The 26812-nt window shown below is 37.9% G+C and overlaps 1 protein-coding gene and 1 long non-coding RNA gene across 11 annotated transcripts in view; one reads left to right on the top strand and one right to left on the bottom strand.

Moving 5' to 3' along the window:
* Positions 1-1196: 1196 nt before the first annotated feature.
* ANKS1B (ankyrin repeat and sterile alpha motif domain containing 1B) overlaps positions 1197-26812 on the bottom strand; it is a 414231-nt gene continuing 388615 nt past the window's right edge. For 3 of the 10 annotated variants that reach the window (XM_018080497.2, XM_018080492.2, XM_029963408.1), the window contains 6 exons: positions 24563-24634; positions 14557-14643; positions 9890-10027; positions 3888-4055; positions 3010-3098; positions 1197-2899 (listed from right to left, as the gene is read on the bottom strand). In XM_018080497.2, the coding sequence (XP_017935986.1) occupies positions 2860-2899; positions 3010-3098; positions 3888-4055; positions 9890-10027; positions 14557-14643; positions 24563-24634 (594 nt within the window). In that variant the 3' untranslated portion in view covers positions 1197-2859. Of the gene's footprint in view, positions 3361-3887; positions 4056-9889; positions 10028-14556; positions 14644-24562; positions 24635-26812 lie in introns of all 10 variants that reach the window. The other 7 variants (XR_001921712.2, XR_001921713.2, XM_018080493.2 and 4 more) reach the window with 7 other exon arrangements.
* LOC108641053 lies at positions 6726-20562 on the top strand. Its single transcript, XR_001921715.2, has 4 exons — positions 6726-6794; positions 9180-9305; positions 18084-18183; positions 20459-20562. It is a non-coding gene; the product is annotated as an uncharacterized LOC108641053 (long non-coding RNA).

Raw genomic sequence — 26812 nt, 5'->3', positions numbered from 1 at the left:
ATCTAGTAAGCAGTAGAGTGCACTTCAATGAACTTCATCGTATTTTCACATTTTTATTAAACTTGCTTTTGCTGATACCTTTGCCAGTGTTTCTTTGAGTGACCTAAAACACCCATTCACAACAGCATATCAGAGACCTCACTACCCAAATAATTCTCAAAATTCTTTGTCACCCACACCTCATTTTGATTGAATTTGCTTATCTGCTCATGTCAAATCCACTCTACTTCTTTATCACCTCTCTTCTTTTGCCTGTTCTCCACCCTCCCACTGTAAGACAGTCATTGCAATTGGTTTTACAGCATCCTAATACTCCAGTTTTTTTACATACCCTTGCTGAATCACTATCCCATGCCAGAGGGGACTCTATGGACTTCTCTCCAACTGGCTTACACTTTATCAGTTAGTGAGGGAAATATTTCCTTCTAAAGTCCCAGGTTTCTGCAAATACAGAAGTGCCTTACATCTGTTAATTCTTATCTTTCCTTCTAGTTTCAGTTTTTCTGCTCTGGGGGCTTCTGTTCAGTGCCTTGCTGTGTCCCCAAACCTTCACACTTATTTCCTGCCCTACCAGTCTTTCATCTGTCTCATCTTTCATCAGTCTTGCTAGTCATCCTCAGTCTCTCTTGCCCCAATTATCTCTCTCAAACAAGTTCAGCTGCTTACTGTGCCACCTTACCTACTTGACATCTCTTTGATAAACACAGATCAAATTCTTCCCGCAAGGTGCCAGTTCTTCCTGTTGTTTCACACCTTTCCTTTGCATCTGCTTAGTGTTGTGCTGCAACTCCTGTCTCATCCTTTAATTTTAGGGGTCACTCAGCTGCATAAGAGGTGCTCCAGTTTTATACCCTGAAAACCTGGCCACTCTATACTTTGTGTGCCTGAAGTGAACGTGTTTTAACATAACTCCCTGCAAGAGTCTTTACAGGGTGCAATTAAATATGGGAAGTCAGCAGTTGATTAGTGCATGGAAGAACCAGTTAATTAAGGACTTTAAAGTGTGAAGTATTCACCACGTGTAAACAAAATCTGTATTCCAAACCAAAACTGCCTCCACAGCAGTTTCTGGCTTTGCTCAGTACAAGATCCAAAGCCCATGGAAATGGGAGGGGAGGACCTTGCACGCATTTCAGTACCCTTTGCATCAGGCCACTTACTTCCTCTAGCAATGATAAAATGATGCACAAAGCACTGGGACTGTACAACTTCATTTTATTTTGTGTGCTTTTATAGGATATAAATAAATGACAAAATTACAAAATTTATAACTGGAAGCCCAAGCATATTTACATAAGTCTTTGTTGCAGTGAGGCTACTATTTACTGTTCTCCTATACAATTTTCCTTTTGGTACCATATTTTTAGTGTTATTTTTTTTACTGTCAGTTGACTAAGTACATATCAACAGTGAATAGGCAAAAATATGTACAAGGAACTATTTTGTTCAAGTAAATTGAATACTGTATTAAAAGTATGTCATCACTCAGCGCTATGATTAGGTGTAACTAAACCATATACAATTATCAGGTTTAAACCAAGTTCAATTATCCATTTTTTGGAATATACCAACTGATGATTCTAACTGAAAAACCTCAGCTGGATATGAAATAATAATTAAAAAAACATTAAGACAACCACACAATTTTTCAATATCTCTATAATGAACTTCAAAATGATTCACAATTTGACTGGATAGAACAATATACGTTAAAATGTCATTTTTCTCCTATAATGATATTTGTACTGTTATAATTTCAGTTCTACATAAATATACATCATGGTATTATACAAATACTCCACAGACATTAAAAAAATTAAAACACTTCAAAGAAAAAGTAAGTAAATCTTATTTAATCAAATATTAAGCAAATGCTTAACTTTTGTTCCATGAAAACATTTTTATTACTTTGGAATTTTTTCTTTTTCTCAATATTTTTATTTAGAAAATGTTTTGCAATAGAATTTTATCAACACTCTGTGACAGAAATCTTGATAGCAAAATCCATGGTTTTGACTTTTTTTTAGAACCACTGAGATTATTTTTTAAAAATATTAGTAGAATTCATGGCTATAGCAATGTTGAACTGCATAAACTATATGTAGGTGTAGTAGAATGACCATTCCACTTTCATTCCAGACTGATTACACGGAACATCCAGTGCACTGATGCTACAAGTCTTACAATTTTCATAATGCTGCAATAGCAGTCGTTTACTTAACTTTAAAATAAACAATATTTCTCATAATTAATCTGGCTTCCTTCCATAAATATTCATATGTTTTCCTATAGTACTTCTCTTCCATAAAAATATCTAATAAATGTTTTCTGTGCATTATTAATACCCTTTTCTATCAATTCATAAAACTCTGATCCTTTGCTACAATGCAAGAGGTTCTTATTTCTGTAGAGGATCAAAGGACATCAATTTTTACATATAAAATCAGCGCACACAGAAATCAGGGTACCTAATTTCTTGTCACTTTAATGAGTTCCTTATTCAACACAGTAATTATTAATGAATTCAGTGGTTTCACAAATAATCTATTTATTAATTCTGGTTCTATTTCAATTAAAAACTGCCAGGATTCAAATAAAAAACCCAATCAAATACTCTACTCATAGGCAGCATTAGTATTAGTTTAGAGACCTTTTGTTTTTTTTTCTTTAAAAAGTAGAATCCTAAAATAAGAAATCAAAGAAAGCACTGTGGCAGAGTCACAAGGGAGAACTGCGTGAAAAATAAGGTTTCTCACTCCTCTTGTGGACTGTAATTTTAAAAGTCTTCATATAGTGTCATTCTTCTGTCAGTGCTGCAGGAAGAAGAACATCACCAGAAATGACTGTCAGCCTTTTTTGTTAGTTACAAGGCCACCATACAGTGCAGTCTTCCTCTCTGCTGGATTGAAACGTTGCCATAAAGGAAAGGCTGTGCTGTGACTGCTTGGCGTGCAAGGCACAACAAGGAACAGGGGGACAGTTTTGTATCAGAAAATTGTAGTTTCATACTTGGTATTAATGCCTCTTTTGGCCTCTTGTCCAGGTTCAACAATCCACGGTAGATTCGCAAGAGTCTTTTGTTCGGATGGATCTATCTGCTGTAAGACAAACGCAAACATACACACGGGTTACCATCTCTGTGCACAGCAGCTCCAGCAGAACTTTTTTTCTTTAAACTAACAGAACACAGAACAAATCCTGAGTGGACAAAGTCCTACAGCAGCGAGTATGGTGGTGTCTACACTCCCATGTACTCACGGCTGCCTTCTTCTTCCTGTGGAGATCAGAGCTGTGTCTACCCCCAAGCTATAGGGCACCATAGTTCGTTAAAGCCACGCTCGATCCTGAGAAGTCTGTTTGCTAATGAGACAGACGATAGCATCAGGAAACGTTCCTACTTACAATTTTATGGAGGAAGATTCTGTGGCAATGGATGACAAAGTGTAAAGTCATACATTTTTTTTCCCCGTTCTCTCACCCAGTAATTAAATATCACAGTCCTCACTTTATAGCCAGTGAATATGATACAGTGTGCAGTCATTTTTCTCCTTTCCCTCCAAAATCACCCTATGCCTGTATTTTCACTTGATTTAAAATAGCTTTCATAATTTTTTAAAAAGTTCTACCATAAAAGAATATTTCTCTGTCATCTCTGCACTTCAGGAGGGCCCTTTAAAGACAATCAATATGTAGGCTCCAATGAGCAGTTGTTTGAAACAGCTGCCTGTGCTGCAGTGACACAACCCTGCCAGCTGATGAGCAGAGGTGACACAATGGAGCATTTCTGACTCAACAGGTATTTTATTTGTACAGCTTCTAGTATATAAACTCTTAACTGTATAGCTGAATTTGGGTTTTTTTTGCATGCATAACTACCTTCTACTTACCACTGACTTCCGAATACTAACACGTGGTTTGGGAATAGGTTTAGAGGGTTTGTTTTCAAAGCTTTCTGGGAGGGTTGAAGAATGGCCCCCTTTTCGTGCTTGTAGTGCAAGCTGATAGGCCACTTCAAATGCTTGTCCTAGGGTAAGAATGATTTCATAAGCTAAATTCTGGAACAAAACAGAAACAGTTAAAATTGGAGTGAGATTGTATTATTGTTGGATACGTGAAGTGGGGTAGTACTGCCTACAGAAGTGATTTGCAATGTAAATAATTAAAGTCATACTGGTAATAGCTTCTTTAGTCTCTGTAATGTTTACATTTGTCATTTGATTTCTCATTGATTAAAAACAATCTAAATGTAATTTATTGTATTGAAAGTAATTACTTCTAAAACCCTTGAAACATTCTCATGGAAACAGGAGTGAAAAAAGAGTGTCATCTCTTTTCAGAACAAGTACATTAACTGCCCCAACTTCCCAGCTCACCCCATATCTGCTGCTGTCATGATCCCACCCCTCTTGCACTACTGCACCTATGTGACATTTGGCCTCGCTCTATTTTGGAACTCTTCTGTTGACCTGTCCTTCTCCAGAGCTGGCAGCCTGACCTTAAATCTAAACGGCAAGTGAATTCCTATGGTAATTTTTCTTCAGGTTTGTGGGTTTGTTTTGGTATATTTATTTCTGGGCTCCTACTAGAGCCTATTTTTAGGCTCCTATTTGAGCCTGTTTCTGGGCTACTAACTTTGCAGTAATGTTTTGAACCTCTGCAGAGCAAATGCAAGCCTGCAGGCTTGCCTCCATATGAAGTCCTACAGTCCCCTTAAAATTATTCATAAATCTTTGACATGATTAAGAAGTTACTCTCTCCTTCCCTCAACCTCCATAGCCCACAGTTGGAAGCAATTCTGCATTGCTTTGAAATTAGGTGATCCCTTAAAATTCCCACATGTTTCTGATACAATTTTAAATGAGACATGTCTTTACCTAGTCAAGTTACATTTGCAGTAAGTCAGAAAGCAAGGCAACACACTTGGAAGTACATAATTTGTCCTTCAATTGTTAAAACAAAGTTAAATGGATAAGCATTTTATTTCACACCCTACACTTTCATTTCCCTGAAGAAATTCAATCCCTTTTTTATCACATGTGTATACTGAGATAGTACAGGCTAAATTTGGCATATTTAGCTCATTATAAGAGCTTCTTATAAAAGTGCCAGCTCTGGCCTGTGTTAGGTCAGACAGAAAACAATTATATTCCTCCACTGGGACATGCTCTCAGCAGTTACAACTGCAGTTACAACAGCAAGCCAGCCAAAGTTTCAGAGCTTCCCAAATAAAAATGTCTGCCTGATTTGATAGCTGTAGTCTCCAAATTATCTCCCCTTTAACTTCAAGAGAAACTGGCCAGGACCGAGAAACACTGAGGGTGCAGTTTGCCAGTGTGGTAATAAAAGGAAAACTAAAGAGGCTATTATGAACTGCTCTGCCTTTTAGCAGAATGCTGGCTATAGAATTAAGAGCAGCAGAGTATAACTGTTAAAAATGTAGAAAATAATATAATTTGAACTGGAGTGTGCTTTTTAGTAGGACAAGAATATTAATCTAAAGACAGATGTCTTTAGAATCAGCTGTTGTGACAGTAAAAGAGCATACTATATCATCCTGGGATTGTCTAGAGTGGGTAACATTATTACTAAGGAATACATCAGCAAGACAGGGTGTAGTAATGGCTTGCAGAAAATGCAGGCTGCAATACTAGTAGGACTGAGAAAATACACCATCCAGCGAGGCATACCAAAATGTCACCAAGACAGGCTTGAAAATCTCTAAGATAAGCATGGAGACAGACTAAAGGTTTGCTATGCTGAGCCATAAATCTAGTCTGAGTCCTGCATCCTATCTGAAGCCACTATAATTTGTTTTCCTTTGTAGTCTGTAAAATGAAAAAATAGGCCTGCCTGGAGCCTGAAAGCCATAAGAAACATGTAACTGTTTCTCTGGTTAATAAATATTTGAAATATAGCAAATAGAACATTCACTATTCTGTTCAGTATTCGAAATGCAAACCGAACCGTAACTGGTACATAAATTTCACACATGTACTGTGGTAGAGCCTTGACAAAGGGAAGTCTGCAAATGGAGGCAAGGAGGGCTTTAACATTGTACCTTATAAAATTTAAAGAACTTATCTGAAAAACTGTATTTTGAAAAAAAACATAGGTAAATAAGCTTGGTTTGACGTATTTCTCACCAGTAGTACTGGGAGAGTATTATAAGGATTAGAGTTGGTACAGATTCTTGCAGGGGCTATACTGGAGAGGTAAGAGCAGGATTCCCGTGGGAATAGGGGTGGAAAACCAAACCACAAAATCCATTGTGGAAATCCTTCTGACGGAGTAAGGAAACTATTTGAACTTTTGACACGTGGCGCAAAAGGAAGGATACAGGTCTGCCTCCCTGAAAGATGCTTAGCACCAAAGCTGTAGAGCCCCTGGCCGCTGTAAAAGACACCGGCCTTTACGGAACCCCATCAAGCTCTTTAGAAGTGAGGCAAAACCTTTAGGACTGTGGTGCTTCCAAGGCTGCTACAATCCTGCTCCTTGCTCAGTACTGCAGAGAAGGAAAGTGAGTAAGCTAATGCCTTTAAGCAACAGTTTCTGGGAGATGAGAAATGAGGTCAATTGCCTTGTTTGCTTTGCAATGTTACAATTCAACACCCCAGTGCCAGTCTGAGTCAGGATTCTTCATCTGCTTTAATTCAGCCAACCTATTACAATGGCTAATTGTTTTCTTACATTTTAACTGACTTTTTTGTTGTCTTCTATTCATAGGTGCATTGGGCAATGAAGGAATATCCAATGAAAATTACTCTGGATGTCTCCAATACGTGAGCCAGAATTTGGTAAGGGATAGTTATGATGGTTTAGGATGTTATGATGGTTTGTTTCTCAAGAGGGAATCCTTCAGTGGTAGATTTAAGGCTACTTAGTAAGTGAATGAAAGTGGATTTCAAATATTGAGCAATAAATCCTCTTCTTCCCCCAAACCTTGTCTCCTTCAATATTCTTTAGTCAAGATGTTTTTGCAATTTTGATTATAGAACTTTAACTCTGAGTAGACAAGTTACACGTACAGCTATTCTGAAATAGTATCAGTTATGCTGGTGGTTGACATTACTAAAATACTTCCCTATCTACAAAGAAATTGTTCTTGTCCACATTTCCCAAAAAACTGAAAGACCGTAACATTGCGTATATTCTATTGCCATAACATATATAAATTAAAATGCATATTTTTACACCTTATTGTGGATTTCTACCATTTTAAATCTTATTTTTCTTGAAATGATTGAACTTCTATCCATTGACAAATGAGTAGGATTGCTTCTATTTGTAAACTGGGAGATCAGGCTCTAACATGAGCATTAGATTTTAAACAGAAAATTTAATTCACTGTATGCTTCTGCTCTGAATATCTAGCTATTTTTTATACAGCTTAAACTTGCATCAAAAATGCTAGATCCTGAGAAATAAAACAACACAAAAAGGGAATATTTGAATAGGTAACACCCCACTGAGGATTATGTTGCAGGAGAAAACTAAGTTATGACAGTTTGACAATAAAGTTTCTGTATTGCTTAAAATAGCTGTTTAAAGTGCTTGGGGTATTAAATGCTCCTCCTTAGATACAGGAAGTGAGCAAAATGTAATTATTCCTGGATCACTTTTCTTCCCTTGCCAAGAAAGGAGATGAATTTTATCTGCTATATACCTGAGTCTATGTTTGTGCTTGATTATTAAACCTATAAATGAAACTGCAGTACTTCAAAACCATTAAGAAGTACTTAAATGGATGAGGAGAAATAATAACCTCACTCAATCAGTCTAATTTCAGCTGATTCACTTATCACTAAAATCTATATAATGGAACATCTTGTTGACCATCATCTATCTACTTTTAACACAATTTTAAAGTTTTTTCTACTCTCTGTGGACAGTAAAATGCCCACAGAGAATTTAAACAACAGAATGCCACTGAAATGCTAAAATTGCTTCTAACCTACCTGTACAACTTGTTATTTAAATTCTCCTACATGCTATTGCTATGCAATGTTAACTATTCCCTCAGTCCCAAATAAAATGCCACCGTTCAGGCCCCTCTATTTCTTAAACTTGTTTATATTCATGTAATCATGTTTCAAGAATTCATACACATTATACCATAGTAAAACATTTTTTCTTGAATAATTTTGAAGTTTTAATACCACCTTAAATTTCTCTTGTGCACAACTCAAAGGGCAAGTACTCCCGAAAATTTTGGACAATAAATCTTAGTCCTAAAAACTATAGCTACTACTTATTTCACCAAATTTAGCTGAAAACTGCATGACCGATTAATTGATGTGTTCATGATTTCTTGCAAACTAATAACTTGTGCATCCCCATCTGAGAAGCATAAATATAGGAAGAACTGAGTAATTTTCCACCAAAATAACAGGAGTTCTAAGGACTTACGGTGAAATAACGTTTTGAGATATGTAGGCAAGAAAATTGGAACAAGGAAATAAGAAATAAAGAATTAATTTGCTATTTTCAAAATAAAGAATATCTTTTTGAAAAGGTAAAGCTGCTGATAAAATAAAATTTCACCAAATTCCATATCTCCCTTAATTGTCAAGCTAAAACTCCCTCTGACATGACAGACAGCAGAGCAGAACAGAGGGATCAGCAAATAATAATAATTTCTGTTGTTACAGACATTTCAAATCTTTCAGATTCAGTATAGTAGCCAAATATTCCTAGGACCTCCTAAGATATGTAATTAGCTACCTGTGTGGTCTCTGTCAGATCTGTGTTTCGGTTCTTTGGTTAAAATAAATACAAAACTTCTCATACATTTTCTACACATTTTCAGAAGAAGCTTCAGTTTTCCAGTTTATTCAGTATAATGCCAAAAAGTCTAAACAGTATTTAGAGAGATGAGTTATTGGGACTGATCCAGCTTAACACTGAAACACTAAAAGTCATGGAACAGCAGGGGAAGAATCACAAAATAACAGAATGGTTTGGGTTGGAAAGGATCTTAAAGATCATCTAGTTCCAATCCCCTCCTGCCACAGGCAGGAACACTTTTGATTAGACTAAGTTCCTCAAAGCCCTGTCCAGCCTGACCTTGAACACTTCCCGGATGGCATCCACAACCACTCTGGGCAACCCGTTCCAGTGTCATACCACCTCATAGTGAAGAATTTCTTCCCAATACCTAATCTAAACCTACCCTCTTCCAGTTTAAAAGAAAAAAATAAATCTGAAGAAATCACTCCTGGTGGTAACATCTGACCTCTTCATCCAAAAAGCAGCCTCCATCTACTTCAAGAAGGTGCGATGTGTCCAGGCTCAGAGGGCCCCCTCAAGTAAGTTCCGACCCTCTACCTGCTTGTTGGGGGGCATGGGATGGACACACAAGGTGAAAACCCAGAAGGCTGGATGTCATCAAATCTGTCCTTCCCTGACTGCCCAGGCAGTATAATGCAGTAAAACATGAAGGATGCCCTGCAAACATAGTTTGATCTAGTTCCTGAACCTACCTCTTGGCAGGATTGAGCACTGTATATAATGCACATGGACCCTTTTCTGATTTGTTTTTTTGGTGTGCACTGAGATTTCAGAATAGGTGGCCAAACCTGCTTGCTACAAACTTCTTGGAAGGTTATAGCATAAGAATTACACGTCAAGACTTGTATGAAAAGCTGCTCTCTAAGTTTACAGTCAACAGCTGAGGTGACAGAGATGACTTATTTAATATGGAAAATGAGATATCAAAGAAAATCTTGGCTCTTCTCCAGAAATGTCCTTTTGATATCCCATTAGTCTTTTCATGTGGTAAATGAATTATACCTTCCATTAATCATCATATACCCTGAAAACATTTTAACAGAATTAAATAACTGTTACTATTACAAAGAACTATTAAATGAAGTATGTTCTATAAACTGACCACATCAAACGCAGTGAATACATGGCAGTAGTGGTGATTAGTCTTCAAGTCTTTAGTGATGTACGCAAATGTAGAAAGGTCTTCGGGGTCTTGTGCAGCACAGGAAATGTTACGGATTTCATGTTCAGCAATGATATTCTGTTTAAAAAAAAATTTGCAATCAATTTAGGAATTAAATTTAAAAGAGCTGTAAAAGGTGTGGGTTTAGATTCACATTTATATTGATCTGCTGTACTGAGGTATTTCAGAAATATCTTAGTAAGAAGAGATTCAATATACCCCATGTGTGATCTTACATAGGTATTTGGAATTTTGATCCTCTTCAATTGCCAAAAATCTGGTAGGAAACCGTTATGTACTAGAGTCTTGCATATGAAGCTACTTGTGCTTTGTACAGTTTATTCAGTATCCTTTGACAAAGAGACCTATTTCCTGGCATACAGCTATGAATACTGTTTCAAAGCACTATATGAGCATCTTATGAAGTTGCTGGTTTTTTGTGTAATGATCAAAATAGGACAGTTTCAGTCTACTGACAGACAGGATCTGGTGAAACCTAGCAGGCTCAATAGCCAGGTGTTTGCACGTGGTATTTGACAAATTTTAGCTATACCTTTTCAAGAGAAAAAAACCACCAAACATGACTTATAACTGAAACCATGAGATATTAAAAGGCTTCTGATTACTGAAAAGATAACTACAGGAGGATCTGGCAATTTCTCTCCACTTACTGACAAGAGCATCCTGTAAGAGAGATATAGGAAAATGAAACCATTCATGCACCGAGCCACACTACTTGCAACAGCCAATGTAAGCTATAGCACACTACTGAGAGGTGGGGCATGTCTGTCTGATGAAATAAAAAAAAGCTGTCTTAAAGCTTTGAAGAAAATTATGAATATTCATTACAGAAATTGCTGATATGTAATTATTGTGTTCAGGCCAAAGGAACCATGAAGCCAGAGAAGAAGATACTGCAGAGTGGCTTATGATTAGGCCTTGCTTCAGCAACATATGCATTTAAAAGGGTTTATTCCAACAGAAGAATGATTAATTGAATAGGAATTTACTTAGCAGTTATGCTTTCTTGAACTGTGGCCCTGTTGGCTGTAGCTCTAACATTTCCACAAAAGTCCAAAGGGATCAAGCCTGCTGCAGCATGACATCGCAGCTGCATCACAGAACATGTGACCTCTGTGGTGTCCCAGTTCCTTGCACAGCCACTGCTTGCCTTGGTGGCATCTGTCCATGTTAAAACAATCTCTGAACATCTCTGGTTTCCCTCACCCCTCTCTTTCCCTTACCACCTCCTTTCCTCTCCCTCTTTTATTATTTTTTTTTTTTATTATATGCAACTAAATCACTTTAGATGCTTTGCCATATCTTCTTTCATTTGCTAAGTGGCAACTTTCCCCCTTGCATGTAGGTGTCAAGTTATCGAAAAAATGTAGTAATATATCTAATTGAAGAAATCATAGCTTAGGAAAAATCTTAATAAAAAGCATTCCATATTTCAAATTATGGAAAAACTAAGATAAGGAAATTGTTACTGAAGAAATGAAATAATCCTCCTAAATTGTTGCAACACACTTGATTATTTCTGTTTAATGCATTATTCATAAAAATGACAAAACCAGTACTTATGTTTCAATATATGCCAATTTATAATGACACATATAATCTCTGCTTAACAATCGCTCGCTTTTTATGTTCCTTGAAGCATTTTATTGTCTTTGTTCTCAAATTGATAACTTTTACCCTCACTAAAGATTTTGATGAGAATTAGAATTATACCAAAACCAGGGATTCAGATATCCACAGTTAGAGCTGTAATACACTGTCATTGATGTGGTGTTGACAACACTGTAGTTTAGAAGGCAGAAAGAATTAAAGCTTGGAAGGTCATAAAATCATATGTGAAGTACTTATGCCAAATCATGACCCACAATGTAATCACCTGAATTTATGCAGCATATGAGAAAAGAGCTCTGCTATGCTGCAACTTTTCTAGGTGACCTGGGGTTGACACAGGGATTTGCACTTCAGTCAAAACTCACAGAGATTATTTTAATATTTTAATTTTAAACCAAGTGAATTTTAGAAATATACACATATCAAGTTTGTTTTAAATAAAGTATAACTAAACTGAATCTTCTGGGTGAAAATTAGTGGTGGAATTGAGTTTTTCCCTAGCTGCTATAGGACATCCTCTGTGATCTCCTTTCAAAATTAAACATTTTTCAATGCATGTGTTTACTGCTTCCTAGGGTCACTATTTCAGTAGACCCATAGTCTTGTTCTGTAGAAAGTAGGAGGCTGTGAACCAGCTCGCCGTTCTGGGTATGCTCCTCAGGCATTGACTGACACTGCACAGTTGTCATTCTAAAACTGTCTCTCAATTTGGCAAGAGAAACCTCTGGTTTCTCAAAAAGCAGGGAAGCTGAAAGTCAGTTCTGGTTCTGCCAAGGAAATACCTTGGAGAGACCAGGTTTTTGCCAAGCAACCTTCCTTTTGCTTGCCTACCTCATGCCAGCCAATCTCCCTCCTGGCAGAAATCACCCAGAAGACAGAGTGAGCTGTGAGCCACCAGAAAATTCTGCAAGTCTGCTTTTTCCTAAGCAGCAATTTCTTTCTGGCCTCACTTGCAAAGAAATGGTGTCATGTCAAAGTGGTGTCATGCCAAGCTTCAAGGCGCCACTGAAATAGCTGTCGAGGAATGAGGTCAGGGCCCCTTCATCACCTGAAACTTTGCCTGCTATGACTTGTAATACAAATTCTTAGCTTGGTGGTATAAAGGAAAAAGATGAACAGCCATGAGAGCTGAGTTTTCAAGCACAGAACTGCTAGCTATTTTTGTAATTAAAAAGTATGCATTTATTGCTAAGTGGTGCCCAGCGCCGTCAACTATAAGCTCATATGGAAGCAGTACAAGTCTGAATAGGATCTCACCTTAGTGCTAATCTGTTTTGGGTCTTGAAGGAATTGGGAACAGCACACTGTGGACAAGGATGATAACGCTTCTGGGAGAGTTGCAGGCTATTACCTGGTTTTTACAGAAGGGAAAGGCAGTGCAGATTTTGAACTGGAGAGAAAGCAATCTACCACTTGAGAAAAAACACAGGACTGTGGCATTATTTACCTCCATCAAAAACATCCGTTGCACCACTAGGCATAAGGTTTCAGTGGGACTCGTGCAGAGTCATCTAACGCAATTTGCCAAACTTCTTTCAAGTTTCCATCTTAAGTAAGATTCTATGCACTGTACAAAGAGACACGGGAAGCTCCTTTTGTTCTCCTGATTTTTTTTGGTAAACCTAAGGACATTGCAGTTACATCCCTTATGCTACGGAAGAGATTTAAGAGCTGAAAACAGCATTATCCAAGTTAGAGTTAATAGCATTACAATGTCCTGATTTATGCCCTGCACATCAGAGAACATAAAGGAAATGAGGGTTGTAGAAGCTCATTTCTGAATCAGTGGAAGAAAAAGGAGCTGACAGGAATCCCTGGCCTCTCTGCTCTGGCAAACGCCAGACCTGACATAACAGTAATTTCACCTCACTTTTTCTTTTATGCTGTCTTCTAACTCTAAATATGGTTTCCAAACTCTAGCAGAAGTTCACAAATCTGCTTCCATCCTTCACTTAAAACCCAGTTCTAGTTAAACAGCTTTAAAAACCTGATTCATTTGGCAAGTTTGATGGATACTGGGTTAGATGTACTGTGTGGTCTGAATGTTCAGCAACACAAAGCCACTCTATACATTATTAACCTAGTCAAGTAGTTGGGTTGTCAGATTTATTTTTTATATTGCTCAGTGAATTTTAGTCACATAACAGAAAAGATAATTTATTTTCTATTCATATGAAAGCATCAGTATGGATTGCATTTTTTTGCCACTTTAGGCATCCAAAGAAGAGAAATTCATGCATTACTTTACTTCTCCTTACAGAGCCTGTACATTTTACTTTGGCTAAGCATTAATCCATTGCTCTATCCATCACTGAGTTCTCTGACCTCTCAATTTCTGCTTTTGTGTTTTTGGTTAGTTAGGTTTTTTTTTTTGTTTTAAGATTTTGGATATATTTTAAAACATAAGAAACAAAGCACAGGAGCATTGCCACACAGGAAGATGAAAAAAATATGGAATAACAACTGCTAAGAAACTGTTGCAGTTCAGGGAGTTAAGTGGCTAGTGCCAGGAAAACAGCTCACAGAGAGCCTCTAGCATTTTTCAAAGGACATTGAAGTCTCGTGTTTCTTATTCTTAAAATGGCTGGCCCTGGATAAAACCATGTATCTTTATTTCAGTGAGACTTTTTTTAATTATTTGCCCAAATTATATTAATGAACAAATAAATAAATAAATATAAAGGATTCCACAGAGGCTCCCTGCCAAATGTCTTTTGTGATAAGCTTGCCTTTTAATGGAAGAACACTAGACACAATGTTCTCCAAATAAGCCATTAAAACTGCTGCACTTGTCCTCCAGACTGAGTTTCTGAAGAATGGCAATGACATTACATCCATTTTGGAGAGAAGAGGTGAAAAAAAGGAGAGGAAAATGCAAAGGGCAAATCTGTCCCCTTTCTGGCCTGGACCTCATAGGTATTACTATTTTTCCTAGTTGTGAAAAATAAAAGCTAGTATTGAATAATTGCACATACCTTATTTGTGGCATCAATAAATTTGACTCCTTTGTAAGAAACAGACAGGACAATGGTTGGTACTTTTTTCATTTGTTCTGTAGACTTCTGAAATCAAAATGAAGATGTTATTAGACTTGTGTTGCATTGCAAGAACAGTGCTCTTTTCTTCTGATAAAATACCTAAGTTAAACAAATATTTTACTATTTCTTCAGCTGACTACGCTCTGGGCTTTTGAAATATCTGCCTTGCAGTTACAAAACTAATAAAAGTTCTCCTTTTTCCTAACACAATGAGAAGAGAATAAAGTAACTTTGCCAGGCTTAGAAAGAGCAGTCATGCAACCAGCATTTCTCAAAATGTGTGTGGTTAAGACATCTACCTGACATGCCCCATCCATCGCTCCCTCCCCTCCTCCTGCCCTTCCCAGCTGTAAACACCAACAGCACGGTACCTCTCATAGTACCGTTTCTTTCCTGTAATTAGTTGTTATTTAGAAATATTTCACTCTTTTGCCTTCTTGTAGTTGTATTTGTGACATGAACTATCCCTGCAACCCTCTAGGCCTGCCAGTCAATCCATCAGCCCAACGCTGTATCTTGTCACGTCTGACCGTCTGCACTTGGAGTGCAGCTGCTACTGGAAGCTGCTTTACACATGAATTAGCATGGAGGGTTATTCTGCATTCCCTCAGTGCCAGGTTCTCCTACCTACAGTTCATGCCTTCCAATAAGATTGTTTTTTCTTTTATGCTAGTCTACTTCTGTGTGCCTTCAATATGATGCACATAGCAAAGATATTTCCTGCTGAACAGATCGGGCAAATATCTGCATCAGATTTAAATTCTCTGAAGAAAAAAATGTTGTTTACAAATTAAATTTACTAAAACAACCCCAAAACCAACCAAAGAAAAAACTAAATATGGCATAATAGTCTATAGCTGATTTGAATTCTTTTAAGGTTGAAGACAACGATGGACTATTCTATACAGAACTATTGTAGATAAATAAGTTAGATAACATTCAGAGAATGCTTATTCATGGGAGCATCTGCAAACAATCACAGAGATCAATCAAATATTTTCTTGAGAGGAAAGAGTAAGTTCAGCTACAGGTAAATATGAAGAAGCATCAGCACACAGAAGGAAAGTGTAAACATGCTGAAAGATCTAGAATTGGCACCTAGGAAGATCATTAGAGCTGCTAAACAAAAGTAGCAGTGGTGGTTTTGTATTATCCAAGACAAATAAACAAGTATAGTTATAAGCTTAAAAACACAGACTGTAACTGAAGAAAATATGTTTTAAAAAAATAGGTGATGCTAACACTAGAGAGCAAAACAAAAGCTTCAAACAAACAAAACAACCCCCAACAAAACCAACCAAAATCCTGTAATCAAGTCTCCTTATCAGCTCTCAATCCTTACAGAATCAAATTAGACTCCATTTTTGCCAGCATAAAATTCAAAGCTGCAGATCCAGCTACATTCTGCAATTAATGTCCATTCCACGAAGACTAAAACCTCTAATTAAGGTTCCAAGGAGAGCCCTGCCCATCCGTGTAATAGAGAGGATTGTTGCATCTCTCCATATCAAATGACAAGAGACTTGAGACAACAATCAAGTGTCAGTTTATCCCAGAGAAAGCTCCTTTCACTCAGAATTCTAGGCACTTCTAAAAAATGACAGCTTAAATGGTAAAACAACCTGAAGAATTTTAACAAAATCTGAAAAAAGACATTAATCTGATTTGCATGTCTCTGAACTGAGTGGAGAAAGAAACGGCATCCCTGCCAAAAGCAGAGCAAGTACCTACCTGTGCATATGTGTGTGTGTCACTGTAATAGATCTCAAATAAACCTTTTCATAAAATTCACCTTCAATGCACAGAAAGCATGAGAGTGCCTGTACAGAAGCTGCAGTGGATACATCTATCAGAATAACAAGCAATAAACCCCACACACGCTTATACTAGACAAAATAGTCACAAATATGACAATATCACTTTAATCATCTGGCAACCCACCAATCATCCAACTTTTGTCCTTTTGTTCTAGCCTGACAGCTACATGCAAGAGCTTTTTGTCTCCCATTTTGATTATTGTAATTACGTCCTTCCTTGCCTCCTTAGCAGCAAAATTCCCCTTCTCCGTCAACGTGCTGTACAAACATGGCTACTAAGTTCACATATTTTAGCTTTTTGGTCTAATTCTCCCTGTCTGGTATTTGTCATAAAGGTGAAGCTTCCTGTTGGCAAGGCCATGCTGTACCAACTATCTGGGTGTCCTCTTTCCTCTAGACAGTAGTTTGTAATTTAATCATCTTCCTTATCTGCTCCACATCCACCTGGATTTGTCTAGACCAGACCTGACCTCTAGTATTTAACTGAGGTTGTGAACTGCCAGAAGACTGTATCTCAGTGAAACAGCTCATCAAGAGCTATTCAATTACAGTTGGCAAATTAGGAAATGAATCAGACTGATGGACATTTGTAATTTATTAGGCCAAACTGTCTCAGCTGGTAAGGAGCAGGGGATATTCCTCATCACCTTGTAAAGCATAAAACCCCCAGGACTTGTGTAAAGGTGTTCTGTAAGACTGTAGTCCAGTGTAGAATTATGATTTTGGGAAACAACTCTGCACTGGTACTCCCATTGCAACAAAGAGTTGGGCAGTGGAATAACATCCTTTGTTATTATGACAGTGCCATCAAGAAAAACACACAGCTCTATTCCCCTGCTCAACTCTCAGTGATACAGTAACTAAAGTCCACCACATAATTATTATTTCCAAGCAGTTTCCAGGCTTCAACAGTTTCGAGTTGTCATGGTGAGCTCATACTATTTGCTTGCTGTTCCTTTCTTTTTAATGGAGCAGGTGTCTGCCAGAATGTGTAACGTTAGTTTTCAGAGATACAGTATGAATATCATTCACTCAGGCACTGTAAGTGCTTTGGCTCTGAATTCTAGGATGAAGTCCTACAGCTTTCTTGGTCAGACATTTCACATCTCTGTGAAGGCCAAGTGGGCATCTCTGCCTGTGCCCAGAACCTGAGAAGAAGGTGGGACACAGGAGTCAGTATTCTCTTTCCTTGGGCTTTTCAGGTTCTAGCCACCGTGTCAACTTCACAAGGACACAATGAGATGGCAAAATATTCTTGTCCATCTGGTGTCTCTATGGGAAGCAGATGGACTTGAGCCAAAGTTATAGGAGTCACAGCTGAGGGCTGGCATTGCATGTCATGTGCATGCTGACATATGGTCTAATGCTCCAAGGCGTGTTCATACCAGAGAAGTAGGATTATATTTCATCTCATATAGAAGCAATCATAGTGACTGTCTTTGGGCAAGTGCTCACTAGCCTGGAACTGGTCATAGTTCCTATGAACTCCATTGTTTGTGACTGCAACTTTGGCTCTTTGTTTCAATACACTTCTTCAGGGGAATCACCTGGATGAACAGCAAGTCTATTCTAGGCTCCTTGCCAGTGCCTGTCACTGATCAGCTGGTCATCTACCTAAAGACAGATGTGCATGCCCTGTCTCCACAGGTGCACTGTTCCTGCAGCCAGAAGTCTCAATGCTGCACAGTCTGCAATGCCAGAGAGACTGAGCTTTGGTCCCACCTCTGAAATACTTCATGCTGGACAGGTAGGTGACTATGTGAAAGCAGGTCATGTATAATTCAAGAATCATAAAGCAGGCTTGTCTGCAGACAGAGGAAGACAGAAGAAAGCATCACCATCCTAAATCTAATGTGATATATGTGCAGCTTCGCCAGACCTCCCCCAAAAGACATAGAGCCTCTTCCTCTTTAGAATAAAAAATATCAGGAATAGTGGTCTCATCTGGATTTTGGTGCAGCTGCTGCAATGAAGCTGTTTCATCCCCTCAGCACCCACAGTGGAGATGACTCCAGTGGAAGGAGGTGGAAGGCACCATCTGCATAACTGCTTGGTTAGTACAGTGATTGCTTGTACAAAAAAGGTCTGAATTTATGACTCAGAGTTTGCATCTGAACGCTCTGCAGCCATTACATAGGACAGTGCCAAAAGCCTGCATAGGCTTGGACAGGGCTGCTCCCAATTCCTCCTTTTGAATGGGTCATAAGGGGATGCAAGAGCAGTGGTGCCAGAGAGGAAGCGAGTCAGTGCAAGCTTGCTTTTCATAATTTATGAATTTTCTTTAGTTTCACAGAAAAAAATACCATTCTCACATCCAGCCTCTAAACACATTTCCATAGTATAGTAGTACTACAAATTGTCTTAAGTGGGTAAAGCATTTCCATCTGTATATTGATTTTGCATTAAAGGCTGTGCAGAACTGCTAGACAATTATTTTGAATATAAACTAATCCAAATAATTTGAGATCCACCCTGCCAGTGTGCCTAACAAATCAAGGTAATTAACAATGGCTTAAGAGGCAGAGGAATTCGTTCTTTGAATAAAGTAATATAAACTAGCAGTTTATTTTTAAAAAGCAAATACAAAACCTCTAACTCTGAAGGGCTTTTAACCTTTTCAGGACAGGATTGTACCACAGTACCTTGTTCTGTGCAGAACTGAGAGTACTAATGCAACACCTTTGAATATTCCTGCAGTGTACAAAACATGGTACCTCTGAGCACACACACACAAAGCAGCTGAATAAGAAATTCAGAAACACACACAGAATGGTGTCCATGTAAGATGCTCACACATTCACTTGATAAAACATAGCATATGCTGTAATCCAGCCCATTCTGAAAACGCTTTCATCTCATTTATTTATTACCTGCCAAGAGGAAATGGGATACATTGGTACTTCTACTTTGCCATGTTGACCACTTCAATGTACGTATACACACATTTATAACTGGATTATTCAGATTTCATACAGCAGCTAAAATGAAATCATGTTTTTTAGGTTTTACTGCGTATGTAATTATACTTGATCTTGCAAATACACAGAAAAAAAACATTATTCAACTATGACAAGTCACTAACAACCCCATACATAAGTAAATTTTGAGTACAAGTTTATGAGCCTGTAAAATCTTAAATTTTCATCTTGGCTTTCTACTTTTGCAAATGAATCTGCTAGTTCAGTCCTACACTGGTTTTTAATAGCTATATGAACATTGTAGCTGGCAATTTTCCTATTCAATTCTGCACTGGAAACCAATTCACTAAAAGATTCTGAACTTTTTCCTAAACCTATTAAGTCCAACTATTAAGTCCAAATGGCATCAGACTGCACATTTCAAAATATGTATTAGTGCCACCTACTATCATACCTGCATAAATAAGTCTGCTACTTATTTAAGGTTTATGAAGCCCAAAAACTGTCACAATATTCAAGGTGAGGCCGCACCAGTGCAGAGCATAGTGAGACAATCACCTCCTTCGACTAGCTGTGGAAGAGCAATGAATTGCTTTGACAAGATCATGCATGAGATTAAATGGAAATAAAAAGTCAAAGTCCACAATTGAACAGTTAGTTTCGAAGCCAATTTTGAAACTAAAGTCTGCCTTGTAACAAATATTTAGTAACTTCTCTCAGTCCAAAAGGCTTAAAAATGCATTACTGACATAGTTTAACACCTCTTGGAATAAGACTGCATCTGTAATCCTTGTGGTACAAGACTGTTTACCTCTCTACAATTAGTGGATGCCTCCAAGCTACATCATTAATATGAACACTGCACTGGGGGTGCACCTGGAACTCATGTACTTGAGAGTGAGATGGTTTTTTGCTTTTGCAGTATCTCTAAACACTCCTCTGCATCCCTCCTGCACCTTAGATTCCTTTCAGCTACAGAGTTCAAGGACATAAAATCCTCTGAAGAACATGGTGCAGCATGATGTGGATGTGCATAGGGACTGAAGACCTTCCACCACTTATTTTTTCCTTTTGATTAATATCCATGTGCCTTTTCTACTGCAGGCCCTCCCAAAGCAGTGGCCACACGAGAGAGAGAGAGAGCTACAAGTCCCAAGAGTCCAGAGACTGAAGAATCTGAATTGTCAAATACAGTGTTTGATCCCAACATTTATTTGCTTGGTTAGTTTCACTAGGAGGCCTATGGAGGCTTCTGCACTTCTATTTTGGGGGCGAGGGAATGAAATGGAGATCGAAAAGTAGAAAGGGTTTGGTAGAAACAAGGAGACTGCCATCTAAATTCACGTCCTTCTTCTTTATGTAAGAAGAAATGAAATGAGAAAAATGCCCCAGATGCTGCCTATTTTCAGCGAGTCAACTCTGCTTCATCTTCCTCTCCCAGAGCAAAAGAGAAGCAGATTTTGTAACAATTCCAACTTTGACATTTTGGTCTTAAGTCAGTGAGACATTTAAATACCTGCTTTGTGAACAGAACTATATTGCTGGTTCCTCAGAACTTTGACTTGAATTTTAGAACCTCTTTTCTAACAACAAAATAAATAAGAAAGATACATAATATTCAGGAAAGTGGCAGGATCCAAGAACAAAATCTAAGTTCCCTTCTGCTGCAGTAAATATCTGATAAGTTCAGAGTGTGCAGTTAGTGTATGCAACATCAGTGATTTAACACTGCTGCAAGGAGAGAGTCATCCTTGGTGCTGTGCTCATGGTAGTAAGTATAAAACCATCCCCTTCCTACATGGTCAAGGAATTCAGATGTGTAAATGCCAGATGGAGTCTTCTGTAGAGAACAAGTTCCTTCCTAGCTCAAATTTAACTTTATTCCTTGTCTTTATTTTGATGCAAACACATTATATTCTCCCTTCATTTTCCTATGATGATTTAAAGTGAAGGCATCAATCTGATTGAAAATGCAACTTGCAGTATTTCCTATTCCACACTGGGAAAGATGAAAGCTCTTAACTTCTTGAAGGCATCTCTCAAATATAATTAATAAACCTATTCTGGCCAGGACAGCAAGATTTAATCTCCAAGTACCAAAGGTCAGTTTAGAGCAGGTGAAGAATGGAGATAAGGAGACAGGACTGTCAACTGCAAAGGCAGTTTGTGAGAAAAAATAGCTGAATAAAATATAAAGGAGTGCAAATATACGAATGGAAAAACACTTTTTATGCCAAATATCCATAATTTTGAATGGCTACAAGAATCTGCAATTTTGGGGGGGAAAAAAACCCCCATGTATAACCTTGACCCTAATGTTGAGCTCAAGTTATTGCACCTGCATGATTTTCCCCAAACAAATCCATCATCTGCCCTGCTGGAGCACGTTGCTGCACAATGCCCAGAAGCACAGTGGATTGCCAAGAAGAGTTATTAAAACAAAGGTTCCCAGGTTTTGTTTTTGTTTTTTACTATTATTGGTGGTTTTTTACATTATAAAAGATTTAGGATCTCCCTTCACTCTTGAGCTATAAGAGAAGGAGGCCACTGTAAACCTCCCTGTGGAGAGAGAGAAGGGATAACTGCATGACACTTCCCTTGAGAACCAAAACCATCAATTGCAATAACTGAAAGCCCTGGGAGCATCTACAACTAACAGTGAGGGATCTGCAGTCAGAAAACATGTCATTTTTGTTGTTTCTCTGTATTTATGAATGATTAAGGAAGATCAAGATTTTTTTTTTCACTGATACACTTCTTTCACTCTTGTGCATCTGCTGACTGGAAGACATTAAGTGAATATCGACACTTTTGAGCAGCATTAGCTTAAAGATGGAGAATCTAAAGCCACTCTGACAGAAAAATTAGGTACCTAATTTTCATACATTCTCCATTAAACCATTATGTGGCTGAGTCTAGAAAGACAAAAAAATTGTAGGGAGTGACCTCAACATGGTACAAGGTTACGAGTGACATACTCCCCTCCCCCAGCGTGTTTCAGATTGCAGCATGCTACAGATTTGAAATATGGACATGGAAATACAAATAAAATACTAAAATTAAAAAATATTGCTCTATCACAAAAGTACAACCCTATGTAAAAATCTTACTGACTTTAGAGACACTGGACAAGTGTACAGAATTCAGTACCTCAGAGTCAGCAACTAATATATCTAGCTTTTAAGTTCTTTTTTTTTTAAGTGAAATGTCCCTTTCAATACATTTAAAGTAAAATGTAACTATATCAGAAGCCGCATTTTTGATGACAACCCAGTGGTACTTAAATACAATAATGATCATCACAGCAAAATGCAACATTTCAGGATGACTTTGGACAACCTGGACTCCAAGTTCACAGACACCAACTTTCAGAACACAACCATAGGGAAAAAGTTTTGGAAAAAGATCCATTTTTCTCACTGCGAAATAGGCTAAAATAATAATCTGTTCCCATTAAGTCAAAGTTTTTTGCTTTTGACTTGAATAGGAACATGATTAAAAGGACTACATAGAAAGAATAGATGAAATCTTGATTAAAAACTGTTTTATTCAAATATCTTTGCAATAAAAAACCTCAGACTAAAAAATAAACATTCTCACAGCACAATGATTTCAAAAGAGAATGTAAAAAATAAATGTACACTAACCCCGTCACTGTGCTATATAAGTGCCCTGTACAGCACTATAGACAACTAGTGCAACTCCACTATTTTTATAGAAAATTTGTATTTTAAATTAAATTTGCTTTCAAACACTTAGTTCTTTCAGTTATATAATTTAAATTGGTCAAACTTATTACTCATAAAAATATATCTTAAAAGACCTATAAATTATTTAGAGTGCCTTTTTTGATGTTAAGCTTCCTAGTTCAGTCAGAAAACTTACTGAAGTTGTCACATGCTACTATGGTGTCAAATTCTGCCCTAAGATCTGTGCAGGCATATGCCTAAAAAATAGAACTGCTAAGCCTGACAGTTTGAAAACTGGATTGGAAGATGGTACGCTTGCAGCCTCAATTAATTCCCCAGAACAAGTATATTTGATTGTAGATCCCCCTGTGTCAAGTTGTTGGGTTTTTTTTAGAAGAGTTTAAGTCCAGGTACGGAATGATTTGCATGTAATTATCTGAAAAGCCTCAGGTCTTTAGGCAATCTAGTAAGCATGAATTACTGCAAGCCCTTAGCTAAAACAGCTTGTATAAAAGTCTGTGTGCTGCAGATATGTAACCAGTAGGAAATGGTTGTCCAATTGCATGAATTTTACACATCTTCCAGCTTTCTAACTGATCTGAATGCCACGTCTCATGCTCAGAGGCATCTTGCATACAAAACTTACGATACACAGAAGAAAAACTTTAGCTCATTCATCTGTGTAATTGTACACGTTTGGTAGATTAGCAAACAATTACATTCTTCATTAATTAATCATGCCAGACCATGATATGTTCACCATGGCTATGAACCAGTTCATTCTTATTACAACTACAGTTGGGAATAAATCAGGTCATGGCTTGTTTTGAGTTTCCAGCAGTGGTATGTTTCTTGGAGATAGACCGAGCCTTGTTGCAATTTTCTACAAACCAGTATCAGGACAAAGAGCCATGGGAAAACATATTCTTAACAGTCTGAAGGAAACCTAACTGCTTTTCCACCATCAGGTGAGACTGACTTAGATCCCATTTTACCCTTCAATCAAAAAGCATGTAAGTAACTCATATTTAATGGAAACACTCATATGACTAAAAGCATCCATAGGATTATGTGACTGTTGGATTTACCATGCATAAAAAAAAGCTTTGATAACATGTTAATATATTTATTAGTACATATTTTCACATAGAAAATTAAATTTAGATTATCATATAAAAGCTATAAATTCTGTTTATAAAATCAATTTGGTATGGACACGTTTAAAGTGTGTGGACAGTACTTTGAAACATACTGAAAGATTCACAAGAAAACAAAATGCATACATTTGGGTTTTTTTGTTAGATACCACATGCAAAAGAAAAATCTACCTTTAAATTTTCATAGTATGAAATTAAGATGTAATGCAGAACAGATTTCCTATTGAATACCACTGTAAATGCAAGGAAAAGAAATGGGTAACAGCACGTTATAAAAGTAAAAAGGGCACAGTACAACCAACCACAGATTGATGTTATTTAATACTATTATGATACAGAAAGAAGTAGGTTTACAAACTTACCCTCATCTTTGCACACGCATCCTGTGTTGACTCTGTGCCTCTTAACTCTTTTACCAGCATAGAACCTAAATACTAAAACAAAAATCCATTGAACTTTAACTCAAATTCCAGAACAGACAAACATCTGCAGAAATGCACTAAAAATGCTTTAAAAAGCCTACTTGTAGCAGTCAACTTAATATATTACTTTAGAGTTTCTTTACTCTGCAGTTCTTTGATAAATCATTTAAACCAATGCATTAATCAACCTACAAAACAAGAATGCACAGCAACAAGTGTATTGAATCAGCTCGTGTCTTTTGAAACAATATCTGAAAGTCTCCTAGCTTTAGTCACTCAAACAATGAGGAAGTACTACAGAATCCATCTTAAAAAAAGCCATTTGATTAAAAAATGGAGAATCTCTTTTTTTAGCTGCCATCTGCTGATCTCCTATTGTTATGTGTGCAATCACGTGGATGTGAAGGGCAGCAGCAATCTTAACCTCACCGAACTCAATCTGTAACTAATTTACGCGCAAATAGCAGAGCCCGACGTCAGCAAACAGAGAAAATAAATCTGTACTAAGACTAGCTTAGACCATTATTTCTTCCTAAGGAAAGGCTGACCCTGAACTATTATTTTAAAGCCTTTACTGATCTGGAGGAGGGCTGGGTGAGAGGAAGCAGAAGGGTGCTGTGTCCTGGCTCAGCTCACTGAAAGCCTCCATGCCCTCAGAGGAGCCTGCTCCTCTCCGAGGGCAGTGAGTGCCTCACCAAAACAGGTCCCTTCCTACAGGCCTTTCCCTCACTTTGTCACTTGCTGGTACATGCAGTTTGAGTCCTCCTGCACCCTGGCAGCAGGTTCTGCTCCTCTGGATTTGTTCCTCTGGGGTCTCAGTACTCCTCTATGCCACGTTTGGATGGTGCAAACGGGATGTTTCTGTGTCTCTGTATGATGTCACATGCAAGTTGGGCTTAACTGAGGAGGACAGCAAGTCACTCCTCACCTGCTCCTCCCCAGGCACAGAGATGTCTCTCTGTATCCTCACTGCAGCACAAGGTCATGGCTTCTCCCAAGTCTCCAGTCCTAAGTGAGGCAACACAGGAGCTGAAGAGAAGCCACTGTGGGCAGGAGCCTTTTCCCAGAGGATGCTGCAGACCATCACCACTGCCTGACCTTTTTCATTCTACCACACTGACTCCCCTTGGAAACAGCCTAAACTGACCCAACCAGTTAGTGAACCAGCTTCAGCTTAGACAAGAACCTATCAAAAAGAACTTCAGTTACAGCTGAACACAAGCTGGAACTGAACAGAGAATGTACTGGTTCAATTCTCTGGTCTCCTGACCTAAACTGAGATATTTTCTTTAAAGCCTTCACTTCGCACTGTGTACTGCAGGAGTCTCTGACCTGCAAGAAAATGCATAAATATTTCAATGTAGACAGTAGCCAACATGTCAATTAGTGAGAAACACTTTATAGGGCATTATAGATGGAACAGTGAGCAACACCAACACTACCAGACAAGCACATACAGAAAGGAATGAATGAAGGGCATTCTTGGAGGACTGCAGATGTAAAAGATTCATAAACTGAGCAGCTGTGAGTCCAGCTGGGGGCTCGATGGTGACGTGAATAGGGCTTTGGGCATTAATTCGGTGGGACAGCTTGATATTGCCCTTGAAGAAAAACAATAAATGTAAAGCAAACTCAAAAATTAGAAAATTAAAAGTGTATTGAGTTAAACTGTATTCTTTTCTGGATCCTGCTGTCTGACACTTTCGGCATCCTGTGCAGGTTGCAATTAATTTCTTCAATATTTTTAAATTTTCTTATTTTTTTATGGACTACAGTACAACAAATTATTTTTTCCTTGAAAGATACCAGTTTGTCAGGCACCACGGTAAAAAAATCAGTGCTTTGAGCTCACAACAGAACAAGAGGAAGAAAGAGAAGAGGTGGGCAGCTCCTGTCCCATCTGCACAGCAGCAAAAAGTCTCAGTTGAAGGCATTCAGAAATGCTTCCCAGGAAGGACTGTGGAATAGACAAACAAATCACAGAGGTACCGTCCAATTTAGTTGTCAGAAAAATCTGAAACTCTAGGAGGGAATATTGCTTCCCTTTGACTTGCTGTGCTTTTGGAAATGTTCCTTCTCAAATACTGAGAGCACACGGGAGCAATGCAGAGAACATCCAACAGTTTAACTGAGGGATGTGGCATACAGTGAAAGCTGCACCCATTATAACTTACAAGCCAGGGTTTTACT

This window comes from Manacus vitellinus, unplaced genomic scaffold (genome assembly GCF_001715985.3).
Source record: "Manacus vitellinus isolate BGI_N305 unplaced genomic scaffold, ASM171598v3 scaffold_5_pilon, whole genome shotgun sequence".
Lineage (NCBI taxonomy): Eukaryota > Metazoa > Chordata > Aves > Passeriformes > Pipridae > Manacus > Manacus vitellinus.
The sequence above is the reverse complement of the archived record's forward strand: the minus strand, read 5'-3'. Positions and strand labels throughout refer to the sequence as shown.